Here is a 19,028-nt window from a genome sequence, read left to right as displayed (position 1 = left end):
GGGTCGATATCAACCACCACAAAAGCCCAGCGCCGTCCACGCCAGGCCCTACCTGCGCCGCTCTCTGCCCTACCTACGCGTACCTACCGACCTAGCTGCACCCTTCGCTAAAACCACCGCGCTGACAATGTTCGCTCGTTTTCCGTGAATCGCTTCGATGTCGGTCAGCCGATGCTCTCGCGCACCGTTCGTTTGTTTTCGCCACACGGATCGAGGGACTTCGATCAGGGGGTTGCCCTGTACACCTGTCGTCCTTCGTCGGTCGATGAACCTATCTGACGGACTGAAAACCATTCTGACGTAAGTCAACATTTTGAGAATTTACTTTTGTATCCTTGACTTTTAGAAAGTATCTTCCCTTTTCTGGTTTCATAATTAAATTACTTTCGCGTGTTGCTAATTATGTTTTGACTTGGTACGATATTCATTTTCACGATTTCGAGAGACGATACATTTCTTTAATAATAAACGTGAAACACATTTTGCGAAAGCTAATAGCAGATTTGCTTACGTCGCTGCGATTCTTAGCTTGCATGCAGTTACGTTTGCAATTTCAACGCTTACAACTTGTTTTCGAGTGATCGAACTTCGACGAGAGTTCTTGAAATTTCGCTGCAGTTTCGCTGAAGACCGGAACAGCGAACGTATTCTTCGATCGTGATATTCGAAGTCGAGCACAAAAATCAGTATTGTTGGTCGATTTCCGATAGATACGAGTCGTAATTTTCATTTGTCGCTTACGTGTTATTTGTTTCGAAAGTTCTAGAAATATATACCTGCGGTTTACTTATAATTGCGCTTCGCGCTCGTGACTAATCCAATGATTCACTCCGCGCTTGTATTATATTTAAACTTGTTTTTATTCAAACCTGTTACGCAAATCGGTCTCGACTAACCGTCGATTATATATTCAGAATTTTACATCAGAATAAGAAAAAATTAAAAAGCGAATAAATTTGATCAGCTCGAATCGTAACTTTAACTTAAGATTCATTTTTCTTTGAGATCGTTTGCTAATAAATCGTCAATCTTTTAACGTACATAGTCTGAACGATGTTCGTATCTTGATAAAGGAGATTGATAGCCCTTGTTTCGTTTGATTCTGCCGGGAAAACGAAGGTTTCGATTCGATCTATGGATACAGTCAACGCCAGTCCCTCCATTTCCCAGGAAATTGAACGATGTCGATTTTTTTCAAGCCATTAATTCGTCTCGGATCCATTTATTATCAATTCGCGATCTTATTCTAGCGTCCAATGGAGATTCGGCGAAAGAGAAGAAGGAAGAGTGATTTTTCTAAAACGTTTAATCGATACTATAGCGGGAAGTACTTGGTGACCACTAAATAGTAAAAAATATAGGAAGTCGTGGAACGAACGTAATAATGGAATATCGATTATAAAATATACAATACTTCAGTTGCGTCTAATGTGATAGTTACTCTAAATAAAATGTATCCTCTGACAGGGAAGAAACGCGTTAAAGCAACGATGATATAAAAAAAAAAGTAAATGAAATAAAAAAAAAAGAGTCAAGCCAAATCCTAACTGTGAATCGACGTGTCTATAAATGACCATGAAACGTACATAGTTACTGTTAATCAAGAATGGAAGATAATATTGAACTGGCAACGCAGGAATCCCTGAGGCACATCCTAATTCAATCCTCGACCAATTGGTCTAACTGCTTCTGTATCTCCTCAGGGACTATGTAGCCGACTTGCTTCATCTCTTTGACGATTTGAGGGACTTTGCTGAGGTTGTCTATCCACTTGTAGTAAGCCAATTCCTCCCTGGTTCCGCCATACTTCTTCGGCAAATGGAACGGTGAGATGTGCTCGTGAAGGCTTTCCATGTTGCTACCGTGAAAGAAGATCTTATTCTGCATCTTCACGTCCAGAAGTGGCTTAAATACCGAGAACATCACGTCGAATACCCAGGATTGATGGAGGATGTGTATAGCGTGGGTCGTCATTGGGAACGCTGACACTATCAAAGCTACCACCATACTGGCCACCTAGCGTAGACAGAAAGAGAAGATCGATGATTATTGAATTTGTTAAAAATTCATTTTTTACGATTACATCACGGTCATTTAGATAAATACGTTTCTTACTCCTATGCTATACTTTCGAAAGAGAAATAAAATGGTTGTTAGAAATAAATACAATGATTTATTATTTCAAATCGTTATCTTTTTTTTTTCATCCTCGTTTCAGATGAAATTTACTCACGCTCGATCTCGAACACTCGATACATTCGCGTATCTCCTAACATTCGAAACTCGATGATTTACTGCAATTTATCGTTGCCCAATGAGCCGTTAACTTGATCAAGCTTACATTGGAATTGCATTGATCGAAACAGTAAGATATTTCGAGATTTCGAGGAGGATAAAGTGGATTTCCTTTTAACGCCGGCTTTCAGCTACGTTCACCAGCTCAATCGTGCAAAAGTACCGCGAGGATAATACGGCTTTTAGATTTGCAGATTTTCCTAATTCTATGCTCTTTATCGATATTGAGATGTTTGTGAGAAGAGTTAATGCGAGGGAATAAACCGGCAATTGACATTCTAAAATTGAAAGGCTCCAGTCACTGCATACTAACTGGACTAAACCAAGATTTAAGACACGATCTTCTTACTTTTAAGAATATTGAATTTTTGAAGTAGTATCGGCCAAATGTTGACATTTACTTAAATAGCGACGATCTCGTATCTGGAACTTCTCAGTGACGATAAATCCTCCAATGCAAGGGACAAAGATACGAAGGAATATTTTGTAATGATTTTGCAACAGTAGGAAAAATTATCGAAAAGTGACGTCAAAGTTCGGCCACCTGCAAGTTCTCGATTCTTCCGCGTTGTCGTACAACGTTATCTTTCTCCGTCGTCGAACCAACGACTAGACGAAGGATCGGGGTCCGACGAAGAAGTTAGTGGCTGCACGGAAGAAGATCTGTGTCGAGAACTTTGCGAATTGTTGAAGTTTCAAGGACACCATTAGTGCCGCCTTTACACAGCTACCGCTTCACCGGATATTCGGCCGGGATGAATAAACGTAACAGGAGGTCGCCGGATAAAATGAGAGACGATTAGTTTCAAGGACGTTATAGATGGTTTAAGTTTCAAGAACGCTGAAAGCAGATCGATACCGGTAGCTAAGATATCTTGCTCTCGGATTTAGATGCTTCTTCCGCGACTGAGTTTCGTTTAATCGAGTGCTCGATTCTCGTTTCCCCTTCTCTTTCGTTCTCGTACAGCGTCAATTATCATCTGGCCGATTATCAGTGTTATCCTGAAGGAATAAAGAGAATAAAAAGAAATACCTGAGGAGTGATAGTCCACGCATGCGCCATAGTGATGCCCTCCAGATCAAAAATTACATCGCCGCCAAGGATTTGCGCTCTCGGCTCCAAAACTCCGAGTTCAAGAATGATGACCGTGGCTTTAAAGATCTCCTCCACGCCATATTTCCTTGGATCCCAATTTCCCAGTCGATAGATCATTATTCTCCTGCCATCCTGCGTCCTGTAAGCTGGCACTGACATCACGTCGTCTTCGCCGATGTGCTTCATCTCCAGTGGACACACATCTTGATGGATCTCCGGATGTTCCTCTTTGAAGGTGCAGTAGTTTACGATCTATCGAAAGATCTTTTGAGAAACAGGAGCGGTTTTCGGTTAGGTTAGTACGGTGAAGAGCGTAATTGAACCGATAATCGCGAGCTTCGTGCAAATCATTATTCACTGTCGTCAAGTTTTTCACATGCCATCAACGCTGTGATTATTGATTCAGTTATGCTCCTCGTTGTATATGTATGATGAGGCTTTCCCGTGATTGAGGTTACTTAGAATTCGTTTTCTGCTCGAGTCTCTAATCGATATTGCAACAACGTAAATGCTGGAAAATGTTTAAATTTTGTAAGCAAGTTTCAATGATATTGTTCCTAAGGAGATCTGATCTTTGCTTTAAAGTCGAGTTCCGAACGTAAAGTTCGATTAAACGCAAAGACTGTCTTGCTATCGAATAAGAGGTAATAATAAAAAATTTGTGATTTTTAAAACGCGTCAAGCATTTTCTACATTTTTGCACCTTTAAATATTCCGCAAATCCATGAACATCCGTAGTCTACCAATGACGAAGGAAATTCAAATTTTAATTTCTAAATTCTTCAAAAATCCTTTCGGAAGATCACCGGCCACGCCTCGCAGCATTAAACAGATTCTTTGCAATTTAATCTCGCTGTTCAAACTCGACCGTCGTTGCTCAAATATAGAAACGGAGCAAACAACGAACACCAACCAATAATTAATGGCGTTTCAAAGGAACGTCGAGAGAAAACGAACGCGATAGCGTTCGATTTAATCCGTAAAGAAGACGAGGTACAAACCGTGCAATTATTCAAGCGTTTCGTAGTTTGTCGACAGAAAAAGGTCGACCTCGAAAACGCAATCAACTCTGTTAACGATGGCCACGAAGAGAAAACGTGCGAAACTGAAATACGAATTCGTTTCATTTTGTGATATCGCGCCAACTTCTTTTAAAGAAAAGTAAATTTTCTAACTTAATCGAATTTTTTTCATTTATCGAATATGTGCTTTATCGATGATTTCTAAGGTATATCGCCCTTTCAACGAATCAACGATATATCGTAACTTGGGATACATCGCGACTACCCATCTTATCGAATCTCGTAGATTCGATGGTTTCCTCCTCTCTCGAGAATCGTTCGAATCTGGATTACAGCACTTGAAAATCGAATAATTGAGCAAATACAATGGCCATTGGAAATAAAGTCGCTTGAGTCGACGGATGCGAGTTTCTTGCTTCTCACGATCGAAGTGAACTTTGATTCAACCTAGTCAGCTAACTAATCGGCTGACGTTCAGCTCGTTCCGTCTCTTTGTTTGACAATTGCTTTTGTCATCGCTTGAGAAGAAGGTGTCGCCGACCACGTTTGTACAATGATTCACGCGCTAATTATCGAGAAAGATTCCGCCATTCGAAAACAGCCATTCGGAAAAGATCGAAATAAACGATAGTATTAATTAATTGTATTATTTAATCGTATCGTATCAATGGATCAGAAACGAATTGCACGCGAGTCGTGAAAAATGAAAAGTCTCGAAAGAAATAGGTTCGAGGAAAGACATTTTCGATCGCAGCAAGTCGACTGAGTTACCTTGACAGGATTATGCAACTGTTGCAGCTGGACTCGTTTTACGAATGCTACCTCTTTCAGCCTACAAATTATCTTATTCCAGTGTCGATAAATTGGTGTTAAGTATACCACATGTTCGCTATAATTTCAAGGAAACTACTTATCTAATTGCATGGATTTGCATATTTTTACGAAATTAATAAGAAAGCGTTCGGAAAATACGAAGAAGTGGGGAAAAAGATTCGGCCAGTCAGTCAACTATACTACGTAATTCTCAGGAAATATCGTATCAGTTTCGTTATATTAATGAAACTTACCAGTCTATGCGCCCTGTTAACGTTAAAATTCCTCGTCCTTAGAAACCTAATCAAGAAGTCATCGTCCATCCTGTGCGGCAGACATTCTCCTCTCTCTGTCGAACAAAGAATTCCCAAGATAAATAAAAAACGCGTTTTCACTCGGCTATCTCGATTAATTATTCCTCCGACTGACGTATAAGTTTCTTACGAGCTAAACTATTTTGATCTTCTTGATAATAATAATAATAATAATAATAATAACATAATTAATAATGACATAATTAATGGAAATTTGTTCTTTCATGGCAAGCTAAAAACGCAAAGATATACGCACACATTATGCAGAACATATTCAACGTATAGCGACTAAGACAAATATCTAGTTGATCTATCTTCTTACGTATAATGTATTATAACGTATAGTCGTAAACATATGAAATCGCATAAATATTCGCATGAAGTATAATATACTGTTCTCGAAGTTTAGTACTCGTAAAGCTACAAAGTACAAATATCAGTCGGCTTTTAATTTTAATTAATCAATTCTTTAACTAATGAAATTTTAACTTTAACCAATACAATTTTACCGATATACGAGACACATAACGTAAATTATAAAAATGTTTCTACCAGGGTTAAAATATTATCGCCAGTCGCTGTATCTTTTGGGCAACGTAAATCTCCCTTTCTCAATAATAATTACCATAAATCATATCCCTTAATTCCTGAAGGGTCCTACACTTAACGTCGTCCGTCTCTCCAAGTTCTCTCCTGGCGTACTCCATCACTTCCGGCGAGGGTTCTCCAAGATCCAAACAAACCTCCTCGTCGTTCGACTGGATCTGATCGTCCTTGAATTCCGGCATACCGTTTGAATCGTTGCAACACTTTCCAACATCGATGTCGCCGTTTTTCGGCGAATCCTCTTCGAGAAGAAGCTCCCTCTCGGCTCCTGGTTTCGGCTCGTTCTTCAAGGTTACACCGATCCTGCCATTCGGCACGTCCTTCGTATCCTGTGGCATGATACAGTCTCGCGTAATCCACGTTTGAGGAACGCTCGAGGAACTGTTAAGCCCAGGACTCGAGGATCAACGTAATTTAACGTCGCGACGTCGAATCGAGAGATAACCTCGACAGCGTGGTCGCAGGCTGTAACAGCCGCGCGCAACAGTCACCGTACGCAATTCGCGGCCAGCTTACGACTGGTTTCGTTTCTTTCCACTCGTCACTGCCTTATTCGGCCTCTTTCCGCCAGCTTTTCTTTCAGACAATTGGTAAACCGAGTTTAGAATTTGAAACGAACTCGATGTCGATTGTTAGAAACACGTTTCGACGTACTTCGATTCGCTTCGGTTTCGTTTACGAATTATTTTGAACGGCTAGCTCGTCCTTCGACAGCGAATCGCTTTATCAACAAATTTTGAAAATTTCCCAAATACTTGAAACGCTCTGGAATCGTAGACATATTTCGAAACACCGCTATTCACTTTGGTTTCGCTCTAGGAAATTATCTTCTAAGATCGAATTGATTAATTGTTTTCAGATGTTTCCGACCACTGATTGGTTTAAGAAATCCAACTTCCAACGTTGCATTACGTCGACAGATTACAACCGAGTTCGTTCGCATGAAATTACGAAGAAGAATACATCAATCGTTCGAAGAACAATGAGTAACACGATACGAGTTTCTGATATCGTCATCAGAGGGTACTACGTGCTTATAAAATTTCCTTTTTTCTTCGTACGTTTCGTTTCGCATTCGACTAACGATAAATCGTCGTAGCGATAATGACACAGAGAAAAGACTCGTTCCTCGTCTATCATCGACACGAACGTGTATCAAACACGAAACTGCCACCAGCGTGAATCACCCATCGCGTGATGCGTGTACGAAGAATCCTTCCGGTTCCTGCACGAAACAACGCGTTCCGACTGCAAAGACTTTCGATCGGTTGCTGTTCACCTGGCTCGAACACAATCGACGTAACTTTCTCTCCGAAAAATACGCTCTGCGAGAACGATTACCGATTTACGACCGATCCGTGGTTTCTCAGTTTTACAGAATGACTTTGTAGAACTCCTTTTTCAACACGAACGAATACTCGACAGGAATTTTTTGTAAAAACGCTTTTGCCAGTTGTTCAACGGAAAAACATTGTTCGAAAACACCTGCTATACAGTCGCGAGATGCTGAATAAAATTTTGGCCAGTTTCGATTGGATTTTTGTTATCGCTAGGTCTTCTCGGAAAGAAGGAGATTTAAAAACGGTGTTATGGGAGTCGCAAATCGAATACGAGAGTCGATCCAGCAGCGATGCCGATCGGTGATGCAACTGACTGCAACTAAGGTGTTCGACCTCGTTGCATCGACTCAAAATACACTGCAATTTCCCTCTTACCTGCGGCCTTACTGAGAACGTTAATGTTAAAAGAAACGATCACGCTGCTCCGTAGAACGATTCGAATTCGTACATTATTTTTTCATATTTTTGAACTAACGATATTTCAAGATAATTTTGCTGTGAAAAAATAGTTCTTTAAATAAATATTACGCTCTATTTTTGAACGAGCATAGTCATAGACAGCGAAGAGTATAATCGAGGAATTACTATTATATAAACTATTTGAATAGCGTCTACGAGAACGAATAAAATATTACTGCATTAACATCTCAGAATCATTAATCGATAAATACAGATTGTGTCATATATGTAACGTCATAATTAAATCACGGACGTACACATACGCAAATTCATTTTTACGAACATACTAAACAAAGAGAATCTGAATAAATGTTTCCCTGACTCCGCAAGTACCGCGACTCTATATATTTTCCACATTTTTGCATATTACATATGCAAAAATCCGTCTATTTTTGCACCTTTGAGTTTCTCGTAAACACATAAACACGAGAAACCGATGTCTAACTAAACGATTATGCCGAGGAATCGACGATTTAATATTTCGATAATAGTCATAGACTTCCCATCTTTTTCTTTACTTCAAATCAATATTACTTTATCATTTCGCACAGTGCTGCGCCTCTATACTTTTGCAGTGTAAAGTTTGCGATATTCTTCCTACTACGTCTTATTCCTTCAATTGATTTTCCAATATTGACTGATAACGATAACGACAACGTGTATTCTTCCACACGTGCGTCGCCGGTTTCAAATAGATTGGTAATACATCGCGGATACCGTAAAATTACATTCGTAAATGAAAATATTTCCACGGAATAGTTGATACTTTTATAAATGAAATCCAAGAAACGGAACCTACGTTAAATTTGAAAAAATTTCCTACAACACGCATAATGCATTCTGTATAACTGTTCGAATACTTTCGAATACCGAGGCGTGTTATTTCCTGTACCGTGCATCGTTATACCTTAAATCCTTAAATACAATAAATAAAATAATAAAAAAAGTAGACGCATAAATATCCGCGTTCTAACGACGAGCAAAATTTCAGGGAAAGCGACCAATGCACGTGTTGTACATATACAGCGCACGAAAGATCTATTTAAGACACGTATAATCTATTTACAATCATACTTCGAAGGTCGTGACATTACTTTTACAACCGTGAGTCGGTATCATTTTTTTAACACGCAAATCGAACAAGCGTCTAAAGTTCAAGGTACTCGAGTCTGCTTAAGAAAAAAAGAGTACAGACTTTGAAAGAAACGATTCACGCAAAAAGCTTACCGACTGTATGAATTAGATATTAATCACTGTACAGTATCATTATCGTCAAAAGGCAAAACGTATATTAAAAGGCGAATATTATACTTATACACGTCAATTCATAAATTATATTAGCTTTCTAAAACTTGTAAAGAGGCCATTCTCGCGTATAGTTGTCTCGTTAGCGATTTTTTATCAGATCGTTATATGTTTAACGATCGTGCAGCTCTACTGTTCAAAGAGGCATCGTAGACAGTCGGTTTGTTCTCGTGGGGAAAGTTTAAAGTTACGAGCTGACTTTAAACACTGGCGACTGCATTAGCGCATGAAGTAACTGACGACTAAACAACACCAAGGTCGGTGCAATCTTTCAACAGATCGCTGATAGTTCGGTTGGATAGGATTTCTTAGACACGGTTGACAGACTTTGCGCTGCACATCGTGAGATATTACCTGGGAAACTAAAAATAGTTAGATTTATAGGTAAAAGCGTAATAGAAGCGAATCTTGCTGCGAACACAGAATGAAATCTGACTGAGAATAAAGCTGAGCTTCCGTTTTCTATGCCTCCTCGTTTATCCGTAGGTAGAAAGGAAGCGTAGGTTGCACAAAAATAAAAGTAAGGGACACGGCGAAACTCGACGAAGACGGTGGTAGTGGGTGGTGAGTAGTGTTCTGTGGTTGGGTTTCTACGGATCAATGAACATTATGGTTCAAAGAACATCTTCGATCACTTGACAAACGTTAGCGGTCGTAAATCCTCGGATAGATGTGTAAACCAGTAGAAAACTAACGACTAAAAGTCCTATCCGCTTGTGTCTTTAAAATCCTTCTTGTATATACACAATTCGTCGATGTATCATCTACACTACTTGATCTTTAAATTAAGTTAGATTAAATTAAGTTGATCTTTAAATTAAGCTCAAATGCTTTCCATCAGCTTCGAAGAACCTATTTTATTTCACTCGCCATTTAGAGATTAAAGAACCCGAGAATAGAAAACTTTTCAACTAACAAAATTTAGTTTACAAACCACGGAAGAGTTAGAATTGCGCCACGAACAAATTAGATGCGTGAACTCGCTAGCAACATGCGACGGTTACAGCGATCGTTGCGAGCCATGCCGATACCGTGTTGTCCAAAGGTAATACGTCATCGAGATTACGAAACATGTCATGGTCATCCTGCTTCATCCACGGTTCGGTGCTTTCACTAACGACAACCTCGTACCCGACTTTTGTCGTGGGTGTATTACGATTCACATATTAAGGAAAGGAGAAAGTAAAAGTAAGAATCTTAGCGATTGAACCTTCTATCTCCTCGTTATATCAACGTTCTATAAATAACATTTAACGTAACGCGTAATTTCGCGATGAAAATATAATTGTTCAGGAAATCTACGATCTTTGCTAAAGAATTCCACTTTCCATTCTATTTACGGAGTGACATAATACGATAAACCCTCGTTTTTCAACTATAGGGCTATTACAAAAGTTAGCATAATGACAGATTAACTATATAATCACGAAACGATATTCACGCTTATTAGCTAAACTGTATTTACGTATATGCGATATCTTTCCCTTGTCTTTAATTCAGCTATATCTGAGAAATACGATATCAGGTATTTCTCAACGAATCTTGTCGTTTACGTTTTCTATTGGTTTTCTAACGTTTCTAGCTGCTGCTGCTCAAAGTTGGTGGAAGTAATTGTTGCGTCAATAAAGTTATATCTTTCGATCATTTCGACTCTATTCTCAGGTGTTTTCGCCACTGGGATGTACCGTGACCAAATATATATCGCAGAGTTCAAAAGTCCAAATTATATTTGAAAAAAAATTTGTTAGAAATTTATTCTCGAGTTGAGTGGAAAATATATCTTTTTCGACGCGATAAACAAAATAGATGATAAAATATAATAACTAAAATAAAGATAGAAAAGCGATATATATGTAACTCGAGTTAGATATAGGAACATAATATGCGGTAATTCATCATTACGTTGGTTGATGCAATTTCACTGAACGTGTCTGCCTAAGAACGTCTCATTTCTACTTTCTCTGTTCTTGCAAACGTTACCGCAACAACGTCTCTTTTTACAAACATGCCAGTTAACTACGACGTAACTATCAATCGTTCAACGAGTCATTAAAGCATCACTGTGCTCCAGTTACCGTTCACGTGCCGCTTCTTTTATTCTTCAGACAGTTTTTCAGGGGATTACATTCCTCGAACACTGTTTTTCTTTGTTTGCTCGTGTGTAAAATCCAGGTGAATGTTAACCGATTAGTCGACTCACGATGGATGAAAGTGCAATTCACATACAGTGGGTTATTTAAATCCTTGAGTGAACTTGAAAAATTTACCAAACAATTTACAAAACTATCTTCCACTATCGTGTTATTCTATCGTTAACTTATTTTAAGTAATTTTTCGTGTCAATTTTTTCCTGTAGATTGTGTCACAACGTTTAAAGTCTCTTCGTTCGTCAAGACGACTGTGAGATTCGCATATAACAATTCGACGACTGCAGTGAGATTAACATCTAACTTTGTAAACGACGATGATCAATAGCTTCGAGAAAAAGAAAACAAACAAAAACCTAACAAACAATTCCGAGATATCAAAAAATACGATTAATACTCACTCGATGAAAAAGCTTTGGAAGACCTGTAAGTTCCAGAAACTGAAAACTAGCAACCAACTGGATCCTAGCAACCAACGAGGATCGATGGGACGTAGAAAGGATACGTACAAAGGACAAGAGTAAACGGTAAGGTTTAGAAGCAACTGCGAGGATTCGAAGGCTTTCAAAGTACTTACTCTGGCAAACTGTAACTTCACTGATTCAGCAGGGCTGCTTTGTCAAGGACGTGACTTGATCCGTGCGCTAGCGCGAACCTGCGTACACTGCGACTACTGTAGAACCTACTAGGCCGGTTTCAAGCTTCTTCCGTGTTTGTAAATCTGCGAGCGAGAAAGTTGTACGTCGATTGTGGCACAATCACCGATCCAGCAATGCACGAACGTTCCTCGGGCTGACAATGCTTCCTGCAGGATCTAGTGCTGTGTCATTCGGTGCCACTATCTTGCTACTTCTTTGATGCTTTTTCCATTACAGTTCAATACGTTTCTTGTCTCGTGGACCGTAGATAGCACGCTACATCACCAAGAAATGTAAATAAATCGGACGTGTATGCAAACAAACGTATCCACGACGAAACGTTTTTCATACCTTTTTATAAATTCGTATTAGCAAAAGCAAAATTAAGAAAGGCAAATTCCTAGGAACATGGTTTTGCTAGCAAAAGAAAAATATGCTTTATATTCGTTTACAAATTTTTCCTTTTGATAGTATTAGGTTGTCCGAAAAGTTTCTATCCTTTTTTGTAAGGAAGTAATAGACGCACAATGTTTTTTGTTTTATATTAGATTATCGAATTACGCGCAAACATAATAATACAGATATAATGGATCGTACCTAATACAATGAAATAATATAAAGCAGAAATTGTTGTTCATCTACTATCACCTTATGAAACGAAAGAAATTTTTCGGACAACCTAATACGTTACACTCGATGCCAACGTTTCGCGAACGTTGTACCAGCTTAGTTCGCTTCTTCGTCTGAAACTATTCCAAGAACTAAATAAACGAACTGTAATATTCACGAAATATAGTCGTAAAGTGCAACGCGCTATCAAAGATACGATCGAAGCTAGGAAAACTATAAATATGTTATATAATAGGATATTTATAACGTTTCTGCGTGTTTCGATATTACACGTATCTTCGATAAAGTATCCAAGATGGGCTGCAAAACACGTCCGCTTATAAACCTGTTCCCCAGAAAAAGAAGCTGCACATGATACTATAATAATGAACAGCAGCAGAAAAAGATATAATCAAATATTTTCAATATTCCACGTGTTTTTATCAATTTAATTAGTATTCGCGTAAGATGTTTCTGTAGAGTTATACTTTAATTGGGTCGTAAGAATCCCGTTTCTGAGTAAAAGGAGATACGCGATACTGCGGTAACAGAGATTGAACAATCTTCTGCGATAATGAGATCACTGCTATATTCCAATCTAGTAATTCCACCTGCATTGCCACGAAAAATTTCCAACGATCTCAATTTCTTTGTTCCTTCGCTTGTAATAATTGAACTACGAACGTTTATCCATCTATGAGATATTTAAATGTAGAAAAATCTACAGAATGTATAGAAAGTAAACAAAGAGGTTTAAAATCCCCGAAATAAGATACATCTTATAACATCTAGAGAGCAAAACAAATTTTTACGTAGGAACCGTTTCTTTAGCTGAGATAAAATATCGTTCGAGTTTTCAAAACATATCTCTTATCCATTAAATATAAACTCGCATAAATATCTGCAGTCTATTCTTCTCGCGTAAAGACAGCAAAATCATAACAGAATTGAATATTAATTTCACTTCTAAGAAGTCATTATAAGATTGTATAATTTTCAATCATGTCTATAATTTGTATATCATTAAGAAAAATGCGTAAATGCTTTAATCATGCTACGCTATCGATAAAACTGAAGAAATAGCAAAAACTTGATAAACTGTAATGATTTTAATCTTCTACTGACGTTATTATTGCAGCTTATTACACTGAAACGAACGAAGCTTTCCCATTAAGCTAATCGAAGTTTCAATAAACATGTTCAACACGACCATCCTGCCCATCTATCGACCATCCATTTCCATTCGCTTTTTGTTTAACGATTTCCCAGAACCAAGTAATCTCGTGGTTGAGCTGTTGATTTAGTTTCAAGGGTTGCTCGACGCTTAATGGCTGGATAAGCTGCTCGCTGAAGCAAAGATTCCAGAATCGTTCATCTAACGAAATCTCTCTGGAAGAAGGTTTCCAAGAAATTCGAAACCGAAGAAGACTAACCGTAAGAAAAATGGTAGGATTAGGTATTAATGGAATAAAATTACAGGCTTTCTGGGGCGATAAGTAATAACATTTGATAGATGCGCAAGAAAAATTTATCGATGAATACATAACAACGCGAAGCACGTGTTGAAGAATTCTTTTAATTACTTGAAAAAAACGCAAGCAAACTTGTAAAACAACTTTCATTTTGAACAGCTAACGCATACTATTCGCGATTTCTATTAGCATACTACTCTCGTCAAGCATATTAATTTCACTTGCCAACGTAACGTCTCTGGGTTATAGAATCAGTAGGGCAAAAATCTTTAATATCAAATTCTTCGGTAATAACATAATATCTCATATACGTTTATATCATCCAACGATGGAGAAAGTTGCAAATCGCGGTTGTACGACCGTATCAATTGTAATTTGGGATAAGAACAGCATGGGATTTCTGAAAATGTTTGTAAAAGATGCTTTAAAATGGCAATGCAATTATATTGCAGAAACACGTAAAAATAAGTTAAAACGTTATTATGGTAAATTTTTACGGAACTTGAAAAAATTGTAAACTTGGAGATTGAAAAATTAAAAATTTGTATTTTAATAATTCGTAATCATAGGAAATTCGTATGGAAAGTTACATAAGGAATTTTACAAACCCGATGCTATAAAATATTCCAAAAGTATTCGAAAGTGAAATTATTAGCAGAGTGTTGTCCAATTCCAGAAAATTTCTCCTGACATTTCCAGTTCCTAAAAAGTAAAAGACTAAAATCTGTGGAACGTACGAGCACATTTAATCGCGAGACATCCATCGTAAAGCACCGCGCCGCTTTAATTACAGCTAAACGATCGTGCTCTCACGCGATCTCTCGCACGATCAGCGAATAACAGAATTGATCGACGCTGCTATGAATTTCACTACAGATAGCCGTTATTCCTGGATTAGGAATCATTCGACTCGCAGCTTAGAAAGGGAAATCGTGAAATTCATTGGCAGCCGGAAACACGCCCGAAGCACATCGGCTTGGCACTGGCCACACTAATAATACAACAGGTTAATGACAGGGGAATCGTACGTGAACGTGTAGGAAGTAAAAGTTTCCCCCTCTTGGCGAACAACGGGCGATCGACGAATCGTTTCTCTGTTCGACAACGATTATCAACGTTATTAGAATTATGGAGATACTGTTTCTCTTATCGAATCTTCTCGAGTTTTAAACAGCTTTCGATTAATCTTCAACAGAGCGTGTCCTGTTAGTTTTTATGACCCTTATTAACAAATTCCATTTGTTTGTTTTCATTTACTTCGTCTTTTATTATCATTGTACATTGTCTATCACTTTTTATTACTATTTTAATGTCGTATTATATTTATCGTACAATTCCTATATGTAAAAATTTCACAAAAAATCATTTGGATTCATCGATCACGATAAATTTGAACAAAATGTCTAGTGAAATTTATTCGTAAAAGACTTATTAAGGAAAGCAAGATATTTCTGTTCGATATCTGTGGACTAAGGCTTTTGCTCTTTACTGAACGCATGTACAAATGGAACATTCCATGAAATCAAGCACGTAAAGGAATGATAACTACGCACGTGATTGTCGAACTTTCATGAAAAAAGAAGAGGGGAAGGAATGCATAGGAGAAATCGTTTGACTGGTTATTGGAAATAACTTATCGTTTAAACATTTCTACGTAAGCTTTTATTCTAAGAGGCAAATACAACGTTTGTTTAAAGAAACCTAGGATTTAGATAGAGTAAACCGAATTTACCGGGGATTTATTTGAGGAAACATAACTGTAAAAATGTTCGTGTTCTTATGACTCTTACTGTCTTATCATCTTCTACATTTCCGTAATTGGCGTTCTTCGTGGAGCAAGACGTCATAAGGAGGATGACAAATTTTGGAAGAAGCGCCCAATCGTTATTCACGAAGATAAAACTAAGATGTCGCGTTCCAAGTCTCTCGCTGAAAGAAGGAGACCTCTACCGACTTCAGATAAAATTCCTGCTAAGCCGTCAACCGCGAACCACTCGGGGCTCGGTTAGAATTTTACGATACAACTCATGGCGAGCGCGCGATGGCGAATTTCGCGCAGGTAGAGCTCTAACTTATTGTAAGTTTTGCAAAATTAAACACCTGATAATTCTATTTAACGTAAAATACTATGTTACGTCGGGCGACACTCTACCTAGACCAGGCCACACTCCACGGGCAAGGTGGGAACCAGATGTCCCCTCATCCTTACTGCGTCCCCTCAATATTCCTAAGGACCCATTATAAATCTCAGGACTTTGCTAGCTAAGATCCTTCAGATCGAACAAACATCTCTTTACCGAATCGTTTCTAAAGCTTATTGTTTACTACGGGAAGACGCGGGAAAGTTAGTTTTTCTCACGTATGACACTTCCCACTAGCAACTTTCTATCGAGGGCGGCTAAGACCCTTCCTAGTCCATCAACCTTCTTTTATCCAATCAGAAGCAACGTCTATTGCCCTCGCTTTCCTAACCAAAATTGTCATCAACAAATCCGATGGTCCCTTGCGTTAGACACACCCATCGCTAGCTTTCCTCCGACACAGCATCGTCGCTTTGATTTACTTATTCTTTATCGTTAGAATAGTCAACGTGTCATTATCGGGCTTCTATCCTTAAATCAATCACCTACTTAACTTGTACATACGCGTCAATTACCTTCTTTACAAAGTTGTTGAAATAAACATTAATTTATACCTGTTAACTCAGTGTAACCTCGATAGAACCACCCTTATTATCGTAACAGAAATCAGGGGATCGATCATTTCGTGCCGTCGATTATCTAATCGTAACGGGAATTTACGACTCCCGTTGACGTGCTTTCTCACGAGTGGTCGAGACAACTAAATTTGTAGAAGAATGTGTACCTATAATCTGCAATTTGAAGACGTGTCATCAACTTGTCACTAACGTTATTATTTACAAAAGTATTAGACGACGATCGAAGCGGTTAGGAAAAATATTTAACTAGTAGAGTCTTTGCTATACATGGGAAATTACGCGATTATATGAAGCTCCACGAACAAATACGCAAATAATTAATATACTACCATCGTACTTGCTGAGATCAGCAATAAACAAAAAGGAACAAATTGTAAGTACAAGATGGCATAGTTTCGTATTGAAAACACGTCCAAATGATAAAAGCTTGAAAAATTCTTCTAAGAAAGGAAAATGTAAGTATGTAAATATAAAGATATAAGATAGAGTGGATTTATTCGAATGCATGCATAGAATAAAAACAATATACGTACTTTGTCGATCCATAAACGAGTAAACATGTAACAAAAAACCAATCAGCTTCGTGTTCGAAACTAGTTTGTATTAGTAAATTCAATTATTGAGTCTTCGCAAGGCAGGTGTATATTCCTTCAATGTACACGTTTCCATTAGCCGTACTCAAAGTGTGGAACTACCAAACTGTGGAGGAAAACACGACGCTCGTTCCTTTTCACGACGACACGGTCATTGCATACAAATGTTGCAACGTGCTACGTGCTTCTTTGAAGCTGCTTCTCTATGGTCGGACTCAACATTGTAACAATAGCGATAGATGGTCAACCTTCCGTCCTTCTCGGCTTAATACAATGTCACATCAACCTCAAATTCTCATTTCTAATATCTAATTCCCTTAGTTTTACATTAAAACGTATATTAAACGAAAAAACAAAAAATAGTTGGTAAACCGGTATTATAAACTACAGCTGTTTATGCATTTATGGGAATTCGAGAAAACAAAAATATACAGAAGATATGTAATATAAATGTATCAAAATATACAAACTGTCATTATGTTTTTTTCTGTTTCCATTACATTCTAGAAATCATGAATTATGCACGAAAATCTGTAGTTATTAGCATTGTCACTATGGTTCTCGGTATTTCTTCGACGATTATGATTTTTCTTAGAAGAAGTATTACTTAAGTTAAACAATCTTTCGCGTTAGTTCCGCTGATTTATATTTGTTACACACTGGCGGCAGAAATCGGACTTCGCGCCTAGTTCAAGGAAACGCTCGCATGTAATTTGTAACTGACGCACAGGGCGTCCTCGGATTATCCTCCTTTAAATATATCCTTGTTCTTTTTCGACGGTTTGCATCACGACTTTTCATCTTGAAATGCAACTTGTGGACTCGATACATACTTCCTTAATATGCATAAATATTTATCACAAAGGATTACGTATCAACGGTTCGTCTTATCGATTTATCGATACTTCGTGAATCTCGTGGAATCTTCAAGTTCGGTATTCTCCACTATTCGATCTTCCTACGATTTAATCGTTTCTTTGATCGATTACCTCTTTCGCAAGGCAACAAAATAATTATCGCACTGTTACTGTCGCTATCGCTGATACCGATGGAATACAAAGGTTCGATAGCGACCGACTAGCTACACTGGCAATCTACCATTTCCATTACCATATTTTAATGCCTATACTAGGTACCCCAACACCGATACACCGCAACGTATCTCTATTTCGCACTCCCTCTATCTCTCGTTCACTCTGAACATCACCGATGCTCACATTCATATTCAGCCCTCGTATCATATAACAAATCCTTCCACCATGAAACCACCGTCGTGTCGGACGATCGATCATGCATCCTGACCCGCCCCAACGCCACAGCGACTCGGCTCATCACGATCCGTCTCCAAGTTCAGCGTCAATTTATTTATAAACACCCATAACCCGATCCCAGCCGTGCCATCCGATAAACAAACATCCCTTTCCTCCTACCAGAACTTTCGCCGGGGAGAGGAAGCGGCTGATAAACAGGCTGTTTCGCCCCATTAATCCCGTGACCGACAGAAATCATCCGTCCCGTTTCGTTCGTTCGATCGATCGATCGTTCCACTTCGAGCATCGAACGGCACGCGCGTGTCTCGGCCACGCTGTCGTCGACGAGC

The 19,028-nt window shown here is 38.5% G+C and overlaps 2 protein-coding genes and 1 long non-coding RNA gene across 5 annotated transcripts in view; 1 reads left to right on the top strand and 2 right to left on the bottom strand.

Annotated features, from left to right (window-relative positions):
* The first annotated feature begins 278 nt into the window (after window positions 1-278).
* Window positions 279-19,028, top strand: part of LOC100743246 (alpha-tocopherol transfer protein-like) — a 35,371-nt gene continuing 16,621 nt past the window's right edge. Inside the window, exon 1 of the mRNA XM_033318436.1 lies at window positions 279-300. The gene's annotated coding sequence lies outside the window, so the exon portion shown is untranslated. The remainder of the gene's footprint in view (window positions 301-19,028) is intronic.
* Window positions 1,289-18,275, bottom strand: LOC100743367 (alpha-tocopherol transfer protein). 3 transcript variants are annotated; one of them, XM_033318435.1, is made up of 5 exons: window positions 17,899-18,275; window positions 6,166-6,475; window positions 5,481-5,575; window positions 3,329-3,643; window positions 1,289-2,016 (listed from the first exon to the last, which is right to left on the bottom strand). In XM_033318435.1, exons 1-5 carry the CDS (start codon window positions 17,923-17,925, stop codon window positions 1,660-1,662), a joined length of 1,104 nt encoding a protein of 367 aa, XP_033174326.1. In that variant the 5' UTR covers window positions 17,926-18,275; the 3' UTR covers window positions 1,289-1,659. The 3 variants fall into 3 exon arrangements, with proteins under 3 accessions (XP_033174326.1, XP_003486086.2, XP_012250079.1); XM_003486038.4 differs by lacking the exon at window positions 17,899-18,275 and adding an exon at window positions 17,369-17,866; XM_012394656.3 differs by lacking the exon at window positions 17,899-18,275 and adding an exon at window positions 11,975-12,450.
* Window positions 13,906-16,576, bottom strand: LOC117151155. Its single transcript, XR_004460858.1, has 2 exons — window positions 16,540-16,576; window positions 13,906-16,440 (listed from the first exon to the last, which is right to left on the bottom strand). It is a non-coding gene; the product is annotated as an uncharacterized LOC117151155 (long non-coding RNA).

This window comes from Bombus impatiens, unplaced genomic scaffold (genome assembly GCF_000188095.3).
Source record: "Bombus impatiens unplaced genomic scaffold, BIMP_2.2 scf_0096, whole genome shotgun sequence".
Taxonomy (NCBI): Eukaryota; Metazoa; Arthropoda; class Insecta; order Hymenoptera; family Apidae; genus Bombus; species Bombus impatiens.
This window is presented reverse-complemented; position numbering and strand designations above follow the sequence as displayed.

Coding starts and splice junctions, on each gene's coding strand:
- LOC100743367 (XM_033318435.1), bottom strand. CDS start 17,925: ATGGAAACAGAAAAAAACATAATGACA. Junction 6,476..17,898: donor CAGAAAAAAACATAATGACA/GTTTGTATATTT, acceptor ATCATGCCACAG/GATACGAAGGACGTGCCGAA. Junction 2,017..3,328: donor CGTGGACTATCACTCCTCAG/GTATTTCTTTTT, acceptor TGTCTACGCTAG/GTGGCCAGTATGGTGGTAGC.